Genomic DNA, 21,218 nt, shown 5'->3' on the forward strand with positions numbered 1-21,218 from the left:
GGAGCTCCAGAGCAGTAACATTTGGCTTGGATCTAGTGGGGAGGGAGGAGGTTTCATTTCTAGGTGAATGGGAGGGAACCCCATAGTTACTAAATGTTGGGAAGGTTCACTTAGTACATTTTTGTTTTCTTTCTTTGGCCACCCCTCAGCATGTGGAGCTCCCAGGCCAGGTATCGGATCCGAGCTGCAGTTGCCACCTATGCCACAGCTGCGGCCACACCGGATCCTTAACCCGCTGTGCGGGCTGGGGACTGAACCTGCGTCGCAGTGCTCCGGAGACACCGCCGGCGATGCTGTTGTGCCACAGCAGCAGCTCCCATCTGGTACACGATTGCATTTTTCCCCTCAGCGTCGTTTACGAGGGAGCTAGGATCTCTCTTGCATTTGAGGAAGCTGCATTTCAGGGCCGTTTCCTTTCCGTTGTCTGCACCGCGTACCTTAGGGCATAGGACTGTGCAGGCAGGGAGTGTGTGGGAAAGCAGGCGACGCCCAAGGCAGCTGCGGCACTGCGGGCGTGCGCGTGGGTCTGGCTAGAGATGAAACTCTCAGGGCCAGGCTCTGAAGGAACTCGAGTGCCGTCCTGAGGACATAGGGTTTTCTCCTGAGGGCGGTGGGCATGCAGGCTGAGATGAGATTGAGACCAGTACTGTCAGCTCTTCCACAGAAGCTGTGCAGGCACTGTGGAGGCTGAACTGGAATCGGATGTGAGCTGCGGAGAGGCGGGTTCTAGAACATTGTTTATTCAAACACTGGTTATTAAGCATAAGCGATATGACAGGGAAAGAAACTGATGAGCAAGACATACGTCTCCCTGTTTCATGGAGCTTAGCCTAGTAGAGAATCAGTTATGTGTAAGTGGCCTAGTGTGATATATACCGTGTGTGTGTGTGTGTGTGTGTGTGTACATACAGACACTCCAAATATGTATATTTGGTCTTCAGCCCAGTTGCTGGCACAGAGCTCCAGAATCCCTTGGACTTTTCTGTGATAAGAGCAATAAAGGTGTAAGGGTACTTTAATGAGGCTTTTGGAAAGCCTCTAGGTAATTAGGTTAGAGGCTGGTTCCAGGGCACCAGATGATCAGACTGTTGAAACTTTGAGTATCCCCACCCCCAGCCTCCCATCCAAACTGGAAACCGTACACATGTCCAGTGGCAAAAGGAGAAATAGTTTGTGGTGTATTCGCACAAGGACTGCATAGCAGCAAAAATGAGTGAACCACAGTTTCGCTCAACGACTTGGAAGAATGTCACAAATTCAGAAACAATCAAAACTAATCTCTAGTGTTAGAAGATAGGAAAGTGACATGTGGGTAGTGATTGATAGGAACTACGAAGGGTGGCTTCTAGAAGTCTTATAATTTATTTCTTGATCTGGGCACCTGCTACACAGTTGTATTCAATTTGTGAAAACACATCTAACTATATACTATACCCTTGTTTTTATGTTCTTCTGCTCGTATATTATGTGTTTCTATATGAATAGTACACTTCAACAAAAAGCTAAATATATAAATTAGTAGAAAAAAAGTTCTTTAAGTTTCAAGAGCAACATTTCTTCTGGAAACAAATTCTGATAATAAGTGTTGATGCCTACTTTGCATACTTGAGGAAAACCGACACTGTTATCTGAAAGTCACACTTGGGGGTTCTTTATCCCTCTCAGGATTGATGCCTGCCCCCTTTGTTGAAAGAATGCCAACTATTTTTCAATTATTTTTTACTATAAAGTAAAAACAAGAGGAGTTCCCGTCGTGGCGCAGTGGTTCACGAATCCGACTAGGAACCATGAGGTGGCGGGTTCGGTCCCTGCCCTTGCTCAGTGGGTTAACGATCCGGCGTTGCCGTGAGCTGTGGTGTAGGTTGCAGACGCGGCTCGGATCCCGCGTTGCTGTGGCTCTGGCGTAGGCCGGGGGCCACAGCTCCGATTGGACCCCTAGCCTGGGAACCTCCATATGCCGCGGGAGCGGCCCAAGAAATGGCAAAAAGACAAAAAAAAAAAAAAAAGAGAGAGAAAAGAAACCTGTCCCTATGCAGTTAAATGTATGAACTTTATTTTTTTAAGAAAGTGTCACAATAGCCAGGTGAGATATGAAGAAGGCTTAAGGTGCAGCAAAGAGGAAGATAGCCTTGATTTGGGAGATGGTTTGGTAGAACCGACTGGGTATGGGTAGCGTCGCAGAGAAGGTTCTGATTTGGGCTACGGGATGGCTGACGCCAGTAACTGAGGCACAGGCTGCCGGAAGATGAGCAGGTCCAAGGATATGTGGGGCCGGGCACATGAGTAGGACTTACTATGTTATGCTTGGGGTGGCCTAGGGTATCCACACAGAGGTGTCCTGGAGGGTTTTGGAAAAGTGCATGAAATGTCTGAGGTGTTAGGTTAGGAGGGAGGGGTTTGGTGGTCGTGAGTGTTTGGTGGTCCCTGAAGCCTGGAGAAAGAATGAGGTGACCAAAGAGCGGCGACTCCCAACCTTGGCTGCACATTGGAATTACCTTGAGAGCTTTACAAAGCTAGCCATGCCTGGGCCATACCACTGGCCAGTTGAAGCAGAATTTTGGGGTGTGGAGGCTAGATATCTTTATTTTTCCAAAGCTCCTCAGGTTATTTCTAATATGCAGCTGAAATGGGGACAAAATAAGCAGGTGGACCAAAAAATTAGGCAGCGGTGTGTTTATTGAATGGACACTGTGGTCAGCACTGCTGTTTTGTCCTTCATGGGGTAGGTACCTGTTTACACGTATGGGGAGACTGAGGCCCAAGAGTTCAGTAACTTGCCTCAGGCTGTACAGACAGCGGATGAGTGCTAGGGCCAGGGTTCGGACCAAGTCCTTTACTCCAAGAGCTGTTTTCTTTACGTAGTAGCCTATTGCTTCTCTCCCCAAGAATGAATCTGGGCGAGTCGAGACCTTTGGAATGGCAGTGTCAGAAACCCAGCAGACCCTCTTCCCAGTGAAACAGCCTCTATCTAAAGTGGTAAAAATTATAAAGGATAATCACTTAAAGTCTCTGGAAATTGACCTGAAGACACAAGCTTTTGCTTTAATTTCCAGAGTTCTGTCCATTTTAGTTGGTTTCTCATTGCTCTGATGGAGGAGAGAATAGCTTTCTTTCTTTTCTTTTTTCTTTTTTTTTTTTTTTGGCTTTTTAGGGCCGCACCTGCAGCATACAGAAGTTCCCAGGCTGGGGGTCCAATTGGAGCTGCAGCTGCTGGCCTATGCACACAGCCACAGCGACTCGGGATCCGAGCCTCGTCTGTGACCTATACACCATAGCTCACGGCAGTGCCGGATCCTTAACCCACTGAGCAAGGCCAGGGATCGAACCTGCATCCTCATGGATACTAGTCAGATTTGTTTCTGCTGCGCCACAATGGGAACTCCAGAGGAGAGAATTTCTGGAGGCCCTCATTCTGCCTTTTTTTTTTTTTAAATTAATTGATTTATTTTTTAAAAGAGGAGACACTCATGGTTTATGGTTACAGGAATAAAATAATCCTGGATGGAATAGACATAATGATGCTAAGCTGACCTTATTTTTTGGAAGACTAAGGGAGTTGTGCCAACATTTTAATGGTAGATTTCTCTGTATGGTACGTTTAGAAGTGATCATTATTTTCTTCATTATACTTGTTTTTTAATTTAAAACTTTAAAAATTTTTATTAAAGTACAGTTGACTTACAGTGTTGTGCCTATTCTGCCATTTTTTGCTGACATCCTGGTTGAATTTTTATAGGAATTTTCTTAAGATTACTTCATGGCTGTTTGTAGTTTATGCTGAAAGTGCTTCTAGTATTTAATTATTCGAAATCTCAAAGTCCATCCATAAGGACCAACTAATAATAATAATTAAAAAAACGCACAGCACAATATATCTTTATAGCAGAATATTATGGGGTTGTTAAAATAATGCAGTAATTTTCACTGTGCTGTTAGAGAAAAATATGAAGGGATAATGCTCAATGAAAAACAAGTTGCAAAACTGTATATGATATTCTATTTGTAAAATGCCTGAATAAACAATAGGAGAAACACGGGTGTATGTTCTCCAGAAGAACATACTGTTTTCCTCTGGGGGCATAGGAAGTGGGGGTGCTTTTTAGTTCTTCACCCCCATTTACTATTATTTGAACTTTTTTTCCCCTTTTTTGGCCACCCCAAGGCATATGGAGTTCCCTGGCCAGGGATGAGATCTGACCTGCAGTTGCAGCTGGATCTGTGACCCACTTTGCTGTGACCCACTTTCCTGCAACCGATCCTGCTGTGCCACAGTGGAAACTCCTACTATTATTTGAACTTTTTAACATCTGTTACTTTGAAATAACTTTTAAAGAGTCATTGAATATTTAATTTGTTATTTTTAAACTACCGATAGTACATCGTGTTAGTTTAAGGTCTGCAATAATATTTGTGTGTGTAGTACTTCTTTGTTTCTCTGAAGTGAGCACTCATGATGTAATTTTTTTTTTTTAGCCACAACTTTGGCATGCAGAAATTCCTGAGCCAGGTATAAACCCATGCCACAGCAGCAATCTGAGCCATAGCAGTGACAACACTGGATCCTTAGCCTGCTGAGCCCCCAGGGAACTCCTCAAGATGTAATTTTAATGCTTAGGAAATTCTTTTACCTAAGAACTTTTTTTTTTGTCTTTTTGCCATTTCTTGGGCCACTCCTGCAGCATATGGAGGTTCCCAGGCTAGGGGTCGAATCGTAGCTGTAGCTGCCAGCCTACGCCAGAGCCACAGCAACTTGGGATTTGAGCCGTGTCTGCGACCTACACCACAGCTCATGGCAACGCCGGATCGTTAAACCAATGAGCAAGGCCAGGGATCGAACCCGCAACCTCATGGTTCCTAGTCGGATTCGTTAACCACTGCGCCACGACGGGAACTCCTTACCTAAGAACTTTATCTATAGTTTTTAAAAATTGAAGTATAGCTGATTTATAACAGCAAAGTGGTTCAGTTGTGTATGTATATATATATTCTTTATTTCCAATATTTTCTATTATGGTTTATCATAGGATATTGAATATAGTGTCCTGCTCTGTACAATAGGACCTTGTTGTTTATGCATCCTATATATAATAGCTCAGATCCCCAACCCCCTCCTCGTTGGCACCCACAAATCTGTTCTCTATGCATGTGAACCTGTTTCTGTTTCTTAGATAAATTCATTTGTGTCATATTTTAGATTCCGCATATAAATGATACCATATGGTATTTGTCTTTCTCTTTCTGACTGCACTTAGTATTATCATCTCTAGTTGTATCCATGTTGCTGCGAATGGTATTATTTCAGTTTTTTTTTATGGCTGAGTAGTATTCCATTGTGTACACACACACACACACACACACACACACACATACACGTGTGTGTGTGTGTGTGTGTGTGTGTGTGTATATATCTATCTATCTATATATATATATACATATCGCATCTTCTTTATCCATTCCTCTGTTAATGGACATTTAGTATGGTTCCATGTCTTGGCTATTGTAAACAGTGGTGCAGTGAACATAGGGGTGCATGGATCTATCTGAATTATAGTTTTGTCTGGGTATATGCCCAGGCGCGGGATTGCTGGATCATAAGCTATTTCTAGTTTCAGTTTTCTAGGAAACCTCCACAGTGTTTTCTGTAGCGGCTGCACCAATTTACATTCCCACCAATAGCGTATGGGGTTCCCTTTTCTTCACACCCTCTCCAGCATTTGCTATTTGTCAACTTTTTTTTTTTTTTTGTCTTTTTAGGGCTGCACCCGTGGCATATGAAGGTTCCCAGGCCAGGGGTTGAATTGGAGCTGTAGCCGCTGGCTGTAGCCACAGGCACAGCAACGTCAGATCCAATCCTCATCTGTAACCTACACCACAGCTCATGGCAATGTTGGACCTTTAACCCACTGAGCAAGGCCAGGGATCGAACCTGTGTCCTCATGGATGAGAGTCAGATTTGCTGCTTCTGAGCCACAACAGGAATTCCCTTTGTAGACTTTTTTTTTTTGTCTTTTTGCTATTTCTTTGGGCAGCTCTCACGGCATATGGAGGTTCCCAGGCTAGGGGGTCGAATCGGAGCTGTGGCCACTGGCCTTCACCAGAGCCACAGCAACGCGGGATCCGAGCCGCGTCTGCAACCTACACCACAGCTCACGGCAACGCCGGATCGTTAACCCACTGAGCAAGGGCAGGGACCGAACCCGCAACCTCATGGTTCCTAGTCGGATTCGTTAACCACTGCGCCACGACGGGAACTCCCCCTTTGTAGACTTTTTAATGATGGTCATTTTGACCCGGGTGAGGTGGTACCTCACTGTAGTTTTGATTTACATTTCTCTAGTAATTCATGATGTTGAGCATCTTTTCCTGCGCCTTCTGGCCATCCATGTCTTCATTGCAGAAAGGTCTTATTTAGGTCTTCTGCCCATTTTTTGATTGAGTTATTTGTTGTTGTTTTGTTGTTGCGTTGTATGAGCTGCTTGTGTATTTTGGAAATTAAGCCCTCGTTGGTGGCACTGTTTGCAGATATTTTCTCCCATTCTGTAGGTTGTCTTTTCGTTTTGTTGATGGTTTCCTTCCCTCTGCAAAAGCTTAGAAGTTTGATGAGGTCCCGTCGTTGTTATTTCTGTTGCCTCCCCCCCCCCTTTTTTATTACTCAGTGAATTTATTACCTTGATAGTTGTGCAATGATCATCACAATCCAATTTTAGAGGATTTCCATCCCACACCCCCTTACTTCTGTTGCCTTGGGAGAGTGACCTAAGAAAACATTTTATGATTTCTGTCAGAGAGTGTTTTGCCTATGTTCTCTTCTAGGAGCGTTATGGTGTCATGTCTTAAGTTTCAGCCTTGAAGCCCTTTGAGTTTCTTCTTGTGCTTGCGGGGAGGGAGTGTTCTAACTTCTGGGATGTGTATGTGACTGTCCAGCTTTCCTAACACCATTTGCTGGAGAGACTGCCTTTTTCCCATTGTATATTCTTGTCTCCCTTGTCAAAAATTAATTAATTGCCCGTGGGTGTAGGAGAACTTTAAAAGGTATAAACTCACTTTTAATTTTGATCATCCAGAAAAATGCGTAAGTAGTGGTAATGACGAATCTGTTCTCTTTGCACCTGGGTGACTTTCTAGACTTTGTACATTAGAATCCACCCCCTGAAAATCAAGTCACTCTCTTTTGTAAGAAGATTAACCGTCATCCTTTGTCACCTTTATTTTTGTCTTTGAAAGAATGGGAATAATCACCCAGTCCTGAAACATCCTGAGTAGGTAGAATTCAATTATCCAAATTGAAAACCTCCCTGCGAACGGGAAGAAAGAGAAATCGACCAGCATGTGCACATAGTTTCTCCAGGGACTTTTGGGTTAGTTGCCCTGTGAAATCCTGGAGATTTCCTCATCTATCTTTTCTCATTGTCCTGTTATGAAATGGAGTTTTCAGCATCCCTTTTCTTGTCTGTTTTCAGATCACAGAACTGTGTGGTGCCAAGCGGGTTGGCTATTTTGGTCCGACCCAGTTTTACGTTGCCTTGAAATTAATTGCTGCAGCACAGTCTGGCCTCCCAGTGCGGATAGAGAGTATTAAATGTGGTAAGTATCTCCCATTTATACCTTTTATTATCCATGGCAGGTTTCTTGTTCCTGAGAACCATTTTTAGTGGGTTTAAGGCCTGTTCTGTAAACACTGGTGGAATTTCTCCTTTCTTCTTCCCAATCTTCTGTAAAATATAATAAAACTTAGCAGGTATCTTGGGTTATTTATTTATTTTTTTAATGGGAAAGAAAATTCAAAGAGTGGCCTGAGATTAGTTCCTTTTAACTGACTTGCAGTTAAAATAGATTTTGTTCTTGAGCAAGAAAAGATCGGGACGGGAATTCTAGAGCCGGTGGCAAAAGAATAACATTCAGCTTAATTTTCCACTTGAGGAATGTCTGATGTCGATGAGTAACTAGGAGAGTTTCGGTGGAAATGCCCCTTCCCTCTCTCTTCTGTCCCTGCCTGTCACATCAGATATGGTCACCCTTTGATCCTCCAGTTCCCAAAGCACGTTTCTGATGATGAAGTACTTTGGGGCTACCAAAAGTTTGGCAGAATGAATTTATTCTTGCAAAGCTTTTTCTTTTCTTTTTTTTTTTTTTGGCTGCATCCACAACATGTAAAAATTCCTGGATCAGGGATTGAACCCGGGTCACAGCAGCAATCCAGGCCACTGCAGTGATAAGGCCAAGTCCTTAACCTATTGAGCCACAAGAGAACTGCCTATTTTTGCAAAGTTTTTTTTTTTTTTGGTCTTTTTGCCATTTCTTGGGCCGCTCCCGCGGCATATGGAGTTTCCCAGGCTAGGGGTCTAATCGGAGCTGTAGCTGCCAGCCTACACCAGAGCCACAGCAACGCGGGATCCGAGCCGCATCTGCAACCTACACCACAGCTCACGGCAACGCCAGGTCGTTAACCCACTGAGCAAGGGCAGGGACCGAACCCGCCACCTCATGGTTCCTAGTCGGATTCGTTAACCACTGCGCCACGACGGGAACTCCCGCAAAGTTTTGATTTAACATTTTCTTATCTCGCCATCCCTGCCCCGACCCACCATATACTTGAGCACTTTCCACCACGTAAACCAAAAGCCAAGCCCCAAACTCTTAGCGTCACTTGTGCTGCTTCACTCCTGGTTTGGCAAAGTTGTTTGAAGAAGCTGATTATTCAGACAATGTGCTGAGTTTCTCTGTTAATTCACTCTGATGTGAATTACCTTCTTATGTCCACACAGCTCTTCGAACGTTTTCCTTTTCCTCACTTTGAGATAAAAATCACTCAGTGGGGAGTTCATTTTGTGGCTGAGCAGTGATCAACCTGACTAGTATCCATGAGGATCCCCCTGGCCTCGCTCAGTGGGTTAAGGCACCAGCGTTGCTGTGAGCTATGGTGTAGGCTCGGATCTGGCGTTGCTGTGGCTGTGGGGTAGGCCGGCAGCTACAGCTCCGATTTGACCCCTAGCCTGGGAACCGCCGTATGCCACCAGTGTGGCCCTAAAAAAGCAAAAAAAGACAAAAAAAAATCACTCAACCGTTCCTACTTGTCCTGTGACCCCCCCCCCCCCCCCCCCCCCCGGAGGACCTCGAACTGGGTTTAGGATTTACAGCTTGTCCATGGTAACCTTACAGGACAGCTCCACATAGCTGAAAAGATTCTGAGAGCTTGACTCTGGGAAAAGAAGCCCTTTTATACTAACCACCAGGAGGCCTCGATTATCCCGCTAGTCTTTATTAGAGGCTTAGTCTGTGCCAGACACGGTCTCATGTAGTGCTCATGACATCCACCTAAGTTTGTTCTTTGTGTCAGTTTACACGCCCAGGGTAAGCTCTGATCAGAAACGCCCCTGAAATCTCAGTGCCTTCACAGAACAAAGGCCCGCCTGCTTTGCGTGGGTCAGGGTGACCCTCCGTGCAGTAGCTCTGCGGTCCTGGCTGCTTTCTCCTGTGGCACCTCCTACGCAGCACCTGTTCCTATAATTGCCACCCCAGAGAAATAGTTTCCCAGCCTAGCAGTTCAATGGCCTGGACGTGACTGAGGTTACGGCTGCACACAGTGCCTTGGCCAGAACTTGCCATGGCGAACCGCTGACCTGCAGAGCACCTTCAGGAGACTGGTTCCCTCATGTGCCTGCAAGGAGAGGAGAACTGGCTAGAGTGAGCCCTGGAAGTCCCTGCCCTGGAGCTGTTACCATCCCGATCTTGCAGATGTGCATATTGAAGTTAAGGGGTTGAGTAACTTGCCTGTTTGGAGCCCGGAGCCCTGCTTTCAGTTCCCAGGTGCTCTTTGTTTCTCTGCAGAGTGGCCTCTTCCTTTTTTTTTTTTTTTTTGGTCTTTTTAGGGCTGTACTCGCGGCATATGGAGGTTCCCAGGCTAGGGGTCGAACTGGAGCTGTAGCCGCTGGCCTACACCACAGCCACAGCAACGCAGGATCCGAGCCACATCTGAGACCTACACCACAGCTCATGGCAACACTGGATCCTTAACCCACTGTGCGCAGCTGGGGATCGAGCCTGCATCCTCATGGATACTAGTCGGATTCATAACTTGCTGAGCCACAATGGGAACTCTCTTGTAGCCATTTCTGAGTCACCTCATCCTGCTGTAGGAAATACCATGTCACCTTGAGGTCTTGGCTTGCTAGTGGTCTCTTCTCCCCACCTCTCCTTCACATGCTGGTACCTTCTCATCCTTCAGGATTCTTTCTGGAGTATGTCCTGTCAAATTAATTCATTAACAAAGGAGCCAGCATATAGTAAAGCTGGTTCAGGAAAGTGTAGGAGGGTCAGAGGTATTTATAGTCATGGAAAGAAGTAAGGCCGAAATACGATTGTTAAATTACATACAAAAATGATTAATGCCCTACAGTGCAATAAAACTATAGCTGGGTTGTATAGTTTTCTAAGATAAAATTCTTTTGCATTGCTCTTAACAAGAAGTATTTGTTAGCTAACAGTTTCCTACAAATTAATATCTATCCTTTCAGAATTGTAAAATGCCTAATCAGGAGTAAACAGTAACTTTGGAGTTCCTGCTATGGCACAATGGCTTAAGAATCCGACTACAGCAGCTCAGGTTGCTATGGAGGCATGGGTTCGATTCCCAGCCTGGCACACTGGGTTAAAGGATCTGGCATTGCCTCAGCTGTGGCATAGGTTGCAGCTGCGACTCGGATTCAGTCCTTGGCCCAGGAACTTCCATGTGCCTCAGGTGTGGCCATTAAACAAACAAACAAAAAGAGTGGTAACTTTGGAGTTCCCTGGTGGCCTAGTGGTTAAGGGCTTAGTATTTTCACTGCTGTGGTGTGGGTTCGATCCCGGGGCCAGGAACGTCCACATGCTTCAGGTGTGGACCAAAAAGTAAATAGGAACTTAAAAGCAAAGTTTACATCCCTAGGGTGTTGGGTAGTCCTTGGATGGGCTATTACCTGTTCGGTAATACTCGGGTGTGGCGATCCCCTCCCTACTGTATTCTCTCTATTACCTGCTCCTCCGTAGCATTAGCATTTTTATCCAAGTTTGTAAATACTCCTTTACAGGTTTGACTAATTTCTTTTGTCCGTCTTCCTCACTTGTCTGCAAGTCTAAGTAGGCGGGAGGAGCATCTCCTAACCCCTTCCTTGTGGGGACTTGTGGGCATACAGCGCTTGTCTGTCGAATGAACGAGTGAATGAATGAGGAGATAAATACCTATGCACGGGGAGTGAGTCTTGTCTTTTTTTTTTTAATTTTTATTTTTGTGGCCACACACCTGACATACGGAAGTTCCCTGGGCCGGAGATTGAATCCGGGTCTCAGCTGCGCTCTACACTGCAGCTGCAGCAATGCTGGATCTTTTAACCCACTGTGCTGAGCTGGGGGTGGAACCTGAGCCTCTGCAGTGACCTGAGCTGTTGCAGTTGGATTCTTAACCCACTGTGCCACCGTGGGCACTCTGGGGAGTGAGTCTTGATCATCTGTCACTCTATAAGGTCAAACAGTTGGAACTCCTGGGGGATAGTTACAGAAGTCATGTTTCTCAGGCTTTGGTTCCCAACATTGTCTGCATTTAAGAATCACCTGGAGAACTTTATTTTACTTTATTTTTTAGGGCCACAGCCACGGCATGTGGAAGTTCCCAGGCTGGGGGTCGAATTGGTGCTGCCAGCTGCCAGCGTACACCACAGCCACAGCAACGCAGGATCTGAGCCACATCTGCGACCTACACCACAGCTTTCGGAAATGCTGGATCCGTAACCCACTGAGAGAGGCTAGGGATCGAACCCACATCCTCAGGAATGCTGTGTTGGGTTCTTAACCCACTGAGCCACAACGAGAACTCCCTAACTCAGGTAATTCTGTATAATGGAAATCTATCTTAATTTGGGTCTTGGTTATGTGCTTATATATGCATTTGTCACAAGTCTTCAGATGGTACACCTAAGATCTGTGTAAGTCATCCTTCCATATAAAATACTTCTTACATAATTTGAAATGAAATCAATAAATTGTTGACATTTAACGTTATAGTATTTCTTTCTTTTTTTTTTTTTTGTCTTTTTGCTATTTCTTTGGGCCGCTCCCACGGCATATGGAGGTTCCCAGGCTAGGGGTCCAATCAGAGCTGTGGCCGCCAGCCTACGCCAGAGCCACAGCAACGCGGGATCCGAGCCTCATCTGCAACCTACACCACAGCTCACGGCAACGCCGGATCGTTAACCCACTGAGCAAGGGCAGGGACCGAACCCGCAACCTCATGGTTCCTAGTCGGATTCGCTAACCACTGCGCCACGACGGGAACTCCACGTTATAGTATTTCTTAGTTAAATCCAGATTTCTGGCTATAATGGTTGGCGTTTCTTTATGGCAACCATCAGCCAAACCGTGCTGTTGCAGTGGGGTAGCCAGTAGCCCTACTACTGTGGCTACTTAGTGCTTGACATGCAGTGTATTTGAATTGAGGTCTGTGGAACAGATAAATACACATGGGGGTTCGAGGCATTAGTCTGAGAAAAGAATGTAAACTATGTTATTAATTTTTATGTTGCTCACATGTGGTAATTGACAATATTGGGTCAAAATATATTAATTTCACCTGTATCTTTTTGGCTTTTTAAAAAATTGAAACAATTTTTAATGGTGAAAGAATACGAATAACATAAAATTTGCCCTTTTCAAGTATACAGTTCAGTAGTGTTAAGTATATTCACATGGTTGTATAACCAATCTTCCCACCTTGCAAAATGGAAACTCCACCCCCATTAAACAACTCCCCGTTCCCCTCCCCAGAGCCGCTGGCACCCGCCATTCTTTCTGTTCCTGTGAGTTTGAGCATTGATCCTTCATGTAAGTGAAACCATACAGCATTTGTATTTTTGTCACTGGCTGCTTCATTTAAAAAAGCGTTAAAAATAATCATAAATTAAACATCAACCTGAAAAAAAAAAACTTTTTTGTGGAGTTCCTGCTGTGGCACAGTGGGTGAAGGATCTGGCATTGCCACAGCTGTGGTGTAGGTTGCAGCTGCCACTCAGATTCAGTCCCTGGCCCAGGAACTTTCACATGCTGCAGGTCCAGCAGAAAAAGCATAAAAAACAAACAGAAACCCTCACTTTTTGGTAATGTAGCTACTACACAATTTATAGTTCCATATGTGGCTGACATTATATTTGTAGTGGACAGTGTTGGAGGGCAGTGACAGCAGGTGTCACTTTAGATGGGACAGGAGCTCTCTGCCCAGTCCCACCTTGCCCTTTTGAAATTGGCCATTCATTACTGCATTTATGCTATTTATGTTTTTTCTAATGGATCGAGGAGATAGAAATATTTCTTATATTCATATTCCATCAAACATGCCAAAATAAGAATTTTTCCCTTAGAGGGTCACATGTTTAAAAAAGGAGAGGCCTAGTTTTCTTCATGGAAGGGAAAAAAGTTATTTCTATTTAATATACAGAGTGTTTCTGTGTTCAAAGGATACAACCTAACAGCCCATTATGAGGGAAATGATTGCTGTGCTCATTGTGTCCTTGGCCGCTGTAAATACTTACTTTGAACTCTTAATCGATTTCCTGTGCATTAATTCAGTTTGGGAGAGACGATTCTAACCAGCTACTCGACAAATAGATCATATCTGATTACTTGACATAAATCACTGGATAGCAGATACTTGATTAATTTCTAATAAAGTTGCACTATTAAATTTGGTGTACATACATGACTAGGGAACAACATTTAGACCACACACTTGGCAAACTAGAGTTTTACTTTCCACTTTTTATTTTATTTTATTTTTTGTCTTTTTGCCATTTCTTGGGCCACTCCCGCGGCATATGGGGGTTCCCAGGCTAGGGGTTGAATCGGAGCTGTAGCCACCGGCCTACTCCACAGCCACAGCAATGCGGGATCCGAGCCGTGTCTGCGTCCTACACCACAGCTCACGGCAACGCCTGATCCTTAACCCACTGAGCAAGGCCAGGGATCGAACCTGTAACCTCATGGTTCCTAGTCAGATTCGTTAACCACTGCGCCATGATGGGAACTCCTACTTTCCACTTTTTAAAGGCTTGCAGCAGCTTAAGGAAAATAGTGCCTCCTTTAGAGTTTTCAGTGATAGGAATATCATTATATATGGTTGCAATTCTGTTAAGTGAGAGAGATTTAAAACCACATGAAGTGGAGTTCCCTTCATGGTTCAGCAGTTAACAAACCCAACTAGGACCCATGAGGTTGCGGGTTCGATCCCTGGCCTCACTCAGCAGGTTAAGGATCCGGTGTTGCCGTGAGCTGTGGTGTAGGTCACAGACTCGGCTTGGATCCTGAGTTGCTGTGGCTGTGGTGTAGACCGGTAGCTGCCGCTTCGATTCGACCCCTAGCCTGGGAATCTCTATATGCTGCAGGTGTGGCCTTAAACAGAAAAAAATAAAAACAAAATCAACCAAATGACAAACTGCATTAAGTGAGTACAAGAGAAATTCCTCTCTCTTTTGCCTTTTGCTCTCTGGGGGAGAGGGATTCTTTCCCAGGTGAAGCGTCCTGGAGCCGTGCCGGGGCTGAGGAAGTAGAGGGTGTGACGAATGGTGTCCTCGGGCGTCTGCGAGCCCTGGTGTCATGGTCGATGAACATCAGACGTGTTCATGTTCCATTGTTCCTGCAGTTATCTTTTGAACACCAGTGCAACGCCAGTCAGGGCGCTTACAGATGCTGAGCATTTACTTCTTTTCTCCCTCAAATCGTGCTTGGAAGTAGAATCGGCCTTTCGGCAGATTAGGGTGCAGATTATTTTATGCGATCTTGTTCCATCCTTTTAGATCCCCCCCTTTTTTTCCCTTATCTTTTTGTCTTTTAGGGCCGCACCGGCGGCATTTGGAGGTTCCCAGGCTAGGGGCTGAATCGGAGCTGTTGCCGCCGCCCTGCATCACAGCCACAGCAACGTCAGATCTGAGCCGCGTCTGCTCCCTACACCACAGCTCACAGCAATGCCAGATCCTTAACCCACTGAGCAAGGCTAGGGATCGAACCGGAATCCTCATGGATGCTAGTCAGATTCGTTACCCCTGAGCCACGATGGGAACTCCTAGATCCTTTTCACAGACTGAACTGAAAAAGGTACCTTTCTGAGAAGAGAACTGTATGATTAGCTTATCTTTGATTTACTAGCAATCTAGATTTTCTTTTTTTCTTGCCTTTTTTTCTTTTGCAGTCCATTCCTGCCTTGAGTGCTAGAGAGCTGCCGGGGGTTAGGAACTATTAAAACATTAAAAATGGCGGCCCTTCTGTCTTTAGAGGAAAGTCTTGGTTTAATTTTCCAGATTGGTTATTCTATTTATGTCTCTTGGGCCCTTGGCTGATTGATCACGCAGGGATTTGTCATATTGCCTACTTCTTTGAATCAAATGTGGACATAGCAACTAAAAATAAACATGAAGTAGATATTAGACAACCAGGGGCCTTCTTTGCCTGGGGAGCTAGGATACTTGCTTGCTGTTGCTAAGATGTTTTCTGGCTCTAGCACAGCATCAATCATTGGAAGTGCAGCTGTGTTTTTGGAAAAGCGAGCTACGGGAAGATGAAGGCACACTGATGAGTGTTAGCCTGAACAATGGATACAGATGCAACTCATTATGCATAATCCATAATATTACACTCATTTTTGGCATTCTTTGTGCTGTGTTATTGTGTACGATTTGCTGTGCCGAGAACTAGAAGTACGCCAAAGTATCGTTGCCGTTTGCAGAATAGTTTTGTCAGAAATTTGAAAGCTAAGTAAATATACCAGATTGTTGCATTTCAGCTCTTTGTGGCATTGTGAGTGTGGCTGATGGTTTTGACAGTAAAATCTGCCTGAACGTTGGACTGATTGTTCTAACTTGATCCCGTTTTCCTTATACCATTATGAAAAGACAACTGGAGAATGTGAAAATTCCTTAAGCAGTCACATAGGGCTAGAAACTGTCCCATTCGGTAAGTTTGCCCTGGGAACGAGGGGCCTTCCTGGAGGGCAGCAGCTCTGGCTGGTGAAGCGCCGGCGCTGCCACCAATGGGCTGTGTCATCTTAGCGCCTCCTAGTTCATTTCCACATTAATAAAAAAAGGCTAATGATCATGTTACTTTATTGAGTTGTGAGGATTAAATAAGTTAATATTTGCAGATCTTTTTTTTTTTAAAAGGAAAAAGAATTGCTTTATTGCTTTGCCAGGCAAAGGGGAACACAGGGGGCTAATGCCTCCACAAGCCGAGTCAATATTTGCAGATCTTAAGCCAATGTCTGGCATATAATAAGCATTATATAAGTTTTGCCTACTGCCGTTTGTCACTTAATGTTGATTTATATAATGTCACATCCTTTGACTTGATGCCAAACTAGAGACTGAAGTGGGGAGATATGTCCAAAACCTGAATTTGTTCTGCCGTTGATTTGACAGCATTTAAACATGTTGAGCCAAAATACCTTGTTAAACTGTCGCATTTTTCTATCATGACATTATTATAGGAGCCTTCATTGTGTTGAAATCAAATTTAATCTATATATAGTGCTCTGGAATTTTTCCTCATAAGTGATTCATCTTTTGGCCATTGAGTTCCCCTTTTTGCAATTTTCAAATACAATCTCACTTGAGCTTCTCTGATTTTGGTCCTAAAGAGCTGCCGCTGCCTCGCTTTGTGATGTCAAAGACCGATGCTGAGATACGGTTTGGGAACCCGGCTGAGCTGCACGGAACTAAAGTTCAGATTCCATATTTAATCACAGAAAAAAATACCTTCAAAAGAATGGACGATGAGGATAAGCAGGTAAATGGTCTGATCAGGCATGTCCATTTGATTCTGACCGCGAAACCCCACAGGACAGGGCCTCGTATCTGCTCTCAGGCTTCCAGTGAATCCCACCATCTGGGATGTAATTATAGACTTGGACATGAGCCCGTGAAGTTTCCTTGTAGCAAGAAGAAGAGGCCGATGCATAGAAATTATCCATGGGCCATTTAGGGCTTACTTTAATGTAGAATTGTGTCTGCTCATTTCACACACTTATTTGAGTTCTCTAATCAGCGTTTCCAAATAGGTTCTTTGAAATATAACTTCTAGGAGTTTTGGGGTTTTTGTTTTGTTTTTTTTGGCTGTGCCCGTGGCGTGTGAAAGTTCCTAGGTCAGGGATTGAACCCAAGCCATAGCAGTGACCGTGCTGAATCCTTAACCGCTAGGTCACCCACCAGGGAACTCCTAGGAGTTTTTAATTGTTTTTTTTCCTCTGAAAAAATCTGGAAAAAAGATTTCTCTGGTTAAATATGTTTGGAGAATGCTGCTTCATACCACATTCTTGGGGGAGAGGGCTACATAGTCAGTCCTCGAGATTCTCAGTACACATGAGCATATGAAAGGCCTGGAGAAGTCCTGTAATAAAGAGACCTGGAGATCTGCATTTACTAAATGTTTTTCACCACGAAATCCCTTCTTGGGGAGCCTGGTTGGAATGCCATCTTGGGAAATGCTACCGTTATATGTGTAGCAGGTTAGAAATAAGAATAGATGGGCTTTTAAAATTATGCCACTAATTGCAATAGTCAACTGGCGGTTGGTAGAGACAAAAGTATAAAATTCCAGACAAGTGAGCCTTTGAAGAAAAGGTAGGAGTTCCCTTGTGGTGCAGTGGGTTAAGGATCCAGTGTTGTTATTGCAACAGTTTGGATTGCTGCTGTGGCTCGAGTTCGATCCCTGGCCTGGGAACTCTTACATGCTGGGGGCCCAGCCAAAAAGAAGACAGAAACAACAAAACTTTGTTGATGACAATGCTAATTATCATCTGAGCCTTCAGTAAGTAGCAGTGACCTTAAAACCCACAGATCACCATAAAAAATACAATAATAGGAGTTCCTGTCGTGCGTGGCTCAGTGGTAACGAACCCAATTAGTATCCACGTGGGTTCAATCCCTGACCTCGCTCAGTGGGTTAAGGATCCGGTGTTGCCGTGAGCTGTGGTGTAGGTCGCAGATGCGGCTTGCGTCTGGCGTTGCTGTGGCTGTGACGCAGGCCGGCAGCTCCAGCTCCAGTTCGACCCCTAGCCTGGGAACTTCCGTATGCCATGGGTTTGGCCCTAATAAAGAAAAGAAAAATACAATAATAATGAAAAAGTGTGAGATATTGTGAGAATTACCAAAATGTGGCGCAGAGACATGAAGTGAGCAAGCGGAAAAGTGGTGCCAAATGATTTGCTCTGCTCGATGCAGGGTTACCACAAACTTTGAAATTGAAAACAATAAATATAATAAAATGAGGTCTGAGGTATTCAGTTAGTACTCTTTGGTGTGCTTGCCCCCCAGCCTTTGGAGAGGAGTGCGGGCCCACTATCCCAGGATGGGGATGCCCGGGGAACTTTGCAGGCCTGTCCCCGGGCCGTGTGAGCCAGGACACATCCTGTCCCTTGAGGCTGGGTTGATGCTCGGCCCTCCCAGTCTGTGGATGCGAGCCTATACTTCAAAGCAAATATTCTTTTCTTTTTCTTGAAAAAGAGGCCTTGATTAGTATCTCAGATTGTCTCTTTTTTCTTTTGGACTAAGAGCACCACCTATATAACCTCTTTGTGGATAAGAAGTACCATTTCCTTGTTACTTGGGTATTTGTATTCTAAAGTTACCAGTCTAGCGGTAGCCTTTAAAAGAAAAAAAAAAAAAAGGCAGGAAATCCAGCAGCAGAGTAAGGTTGCTTATCTTGCCTTGGGGTCCTTCATAATATTCGAGTCGGGATCGCATTGTAGTTTATTAAGGCTCCATCCTAGTGCTTAGGGAGTGGGCTAGTTGGAGTGGTTTATCCATAATGAATTGTTTTGCAATTTCTCGGTATTAAGTAAAAAAAAGAAGCTGGCATTTTACTTTGGCTGGTAAGCTCCAGGAGAATTAGCATTTAAAATATTTTCAAGATACCCACATTTGTTGCAAGATTTGATAAGTGTAAATCCAGGAACTAAGAGCCTTTATTAACTAATGCAAGTTGAATCTGTTCGCTAAGAGATCACAATTGGGGAGTGTGACTGTTAGTTCATGTGATCAGTGTCTTTCATTTTCCCAAGGAAAGTCTTAGGGGACTAGCTGGGAGTGTCTCAGGCTTGTTTTAGTAATCTAGGTAACCGAGCAGTGGTGACACGGTTCTCTGGGAGGCTTTAAATCCTCAGACACTGCTTTTTGTCCAAGCCGCATTTGGAGAACACATCTCCTCCATTCGTTAAATCAGCCGGCTTAGGGGCCGTGGGGTAGCAGTATCCCTCATAACCGCAGCTCAGAGCACCAGGCTCCTCAGGGATCGCCTCTGAACTCTGCTCTGGTTCTTTGAAGCAGGAAACGCAGTCTCCCACGATGTCACCCCTCGCCTCCCCGCCTTCTTCCCCGCCTCATTATCAGAGGGTGCCCTTGAGCCATGGCTACAGCAAACTGCGGAGCAGCACGGAGCAGATGCATCCAGGTAAGAGGCCCGCTGTCCCGGGCTGTGTCTGGGAGCCTCCTTAATCTCACAGGCGGCAGCGCCGCTGCCCGTGGAGTCTCCTGACTTCATTGCTCTGTCTTTCGAAACCTGGCGTCACTCAATTTTGTAGGCTCAAGCTGGATTAAAAAAAAATAAAATAAAATGAAGTCTGTCTCAGCAGTGCTTTGTTTTCTGTCCTACAAACTGGCATCTTTAGCCTCGTAGATGATGAGTTAGGTGATTAACCCTTCATATGCAGATTTCATCCCACAGGAACCGAGCCTATGAAGGATGTGTGTTGTTTTGGAATTGTTACTCCCTTCTGCAAACATACCAGACATATTTATATGATAACAGCTTTTATGAAAGTACTTACAAAACAGAACTCTGCCGAAGCGTCGATTCAGCCTTGAAAGACTGAGCACACAAATGAAAATATTTAGCTCTTGTGTTTGGGAATGAGAAGAAGGGAAATGCTGGGGCAAGCGTTGTGCTGAGGTGTGTGACGTGCCCAGGTGTGGGGATGCCGGGCTCCCAGTCGTGCTCTGCCGGCCATGTTAGTGGTAACATACACGAGTTGAATCTGAGGATGCCTTGCCGAGTTGGCTGCCTAGGCTGCAAAGCTTAAAGCTCCATAAATTCACCGCAGCATCTTGTCTTCCTGGGGCTCAGGTTCCTCGTTTAAGATTTGACCAATCAAAGCTCTTCTAGAATTGGATAGCTGTAACCCCCTTTTTTATTCTCTGAGCTGAAACTGAAAATGACCCAGTTTCTGTAGGTTTTTGCTGCATTGAAAATAGTGGCGACTGCTAGAGGGACACAGGTATGAAAATGTGTGTTGGGCTGGACTAACGAGAGGCTGTCATCTTGCAGAGAGAAGCGGGTGTGGCATAATGGAAAAGTCCTTTGATTGGAATCAGAAGGTGAGGGTTTATGTGACCTCGAGCAAGCCACTTACTGCTCTGAACCATGATTTTCCTTGTCCTCTCTCTCTCTTTTTTTTTTGGTCTTTTTGTCTTTTCTAGGGCCGCACCCGCGGCATATGGAGGTTCCCAGGCTAGGGGTCGAATCGGAGCTGTAGCGACTGGCCTACACCAGAGCCACAGCAATGCAGGATCCGAGCCGCGTCTGTGACCTACACCACAGCTCGCGGCAACGCCAGATCCTCAACCCACTGAGCAAGGCCAGGGGTCAAACCCGCAACCTCATGATTCCTAGTTGGATTCCTTAACCACCGAGCCATGACGGGAACTCCCCCTTGTCCTCTTTTTAAATGGAGTGATAGTATTCTATAGGGGTGTTGTGAGGATAAGTGACAACATGGGTATCAAATCTGATTGGAAATTAAGTCCTATGCAAATACATGATAATGTTGTTAGGGGATCCAGCCACCAAAAGTCACTCCCCTGGAACTTGAGTGGCCCATTGGTGTCTGAAATGAAACGGGGTTGAGAATTCTTTGTTTTCTTCTTACAGTCTCTCCTGCCAGATTTCCCTGTTTTTGGAAGTGGGTTTTTTTCCCCCTAATTTCAACTAGATTTGCAAATTTGAGTCCTATGCCTAGCACGTTGCCTGGTTTTGAGTTTTTAATTCATAGATGGGTCATTTTTTTGGTTCTACTGAGTCAGCCTGTCACCACATTCTACCCTGTTTCGATGTTCCTTACCAAGCCTGTCTGTACCAGCGCTCTCTGCTTCATGCTCCATTTTCTCCTCATTCCATTCACACTGGGCTTTCATTTCCCCCGTGGCAAGGAAACA

The 21,218-nt window shown here is 44.9% G+C and overlaps 1 protein-coding gene across 3 annotated transcripts in view; it reads left to right on the forward strand.

Moving 5' to 3' along the window:
* Window positions 1-21,218, forward strand: part of REPS2 (RALBP1 associated Eps domain containing 2) — a 247,421-nt gene that overhangs the window by 62,242 nt on the left and 163,961 nt on the right. For 2 of the 3 annotated variants that reach the window (XM_047765005.1, XM_047765006.1), the window contains exons 2-4: window positions 7,461-7,584; window positions 16,649-16,797; window positions 19,335-19,458. In XM_047765005.1, coding sequence (XP_047620961.1) covers window positions 7,461-7,584; window positions 16,649-16,797; window positions 19,335-19,458 — 397 coding nt within the window. Of the gene's footprint in view, window positions 1-7,460; window positions 7,585-16,648; window positions 16,798-19,331; window positions 19,459-21,218 lie in introns of all 3 variants that reach the window. The other variant, XM_047765004.1, reaches the window with a different exon arrangement.

This window comes from Phacochoerus africanus, chromosome X (genome assembly GCF_016906955.1).
Source record: "Phacochoerus africanus isolate WHEZ1 chromosome X, ROS_Pafr_v1, whole genome shotgun sequence".
NCBI lineage: Eukaryota > Metazoa > Chordata > Mammalia > Artiodactyla > Suidae > Phacochoerus > Phacochoerus africanus.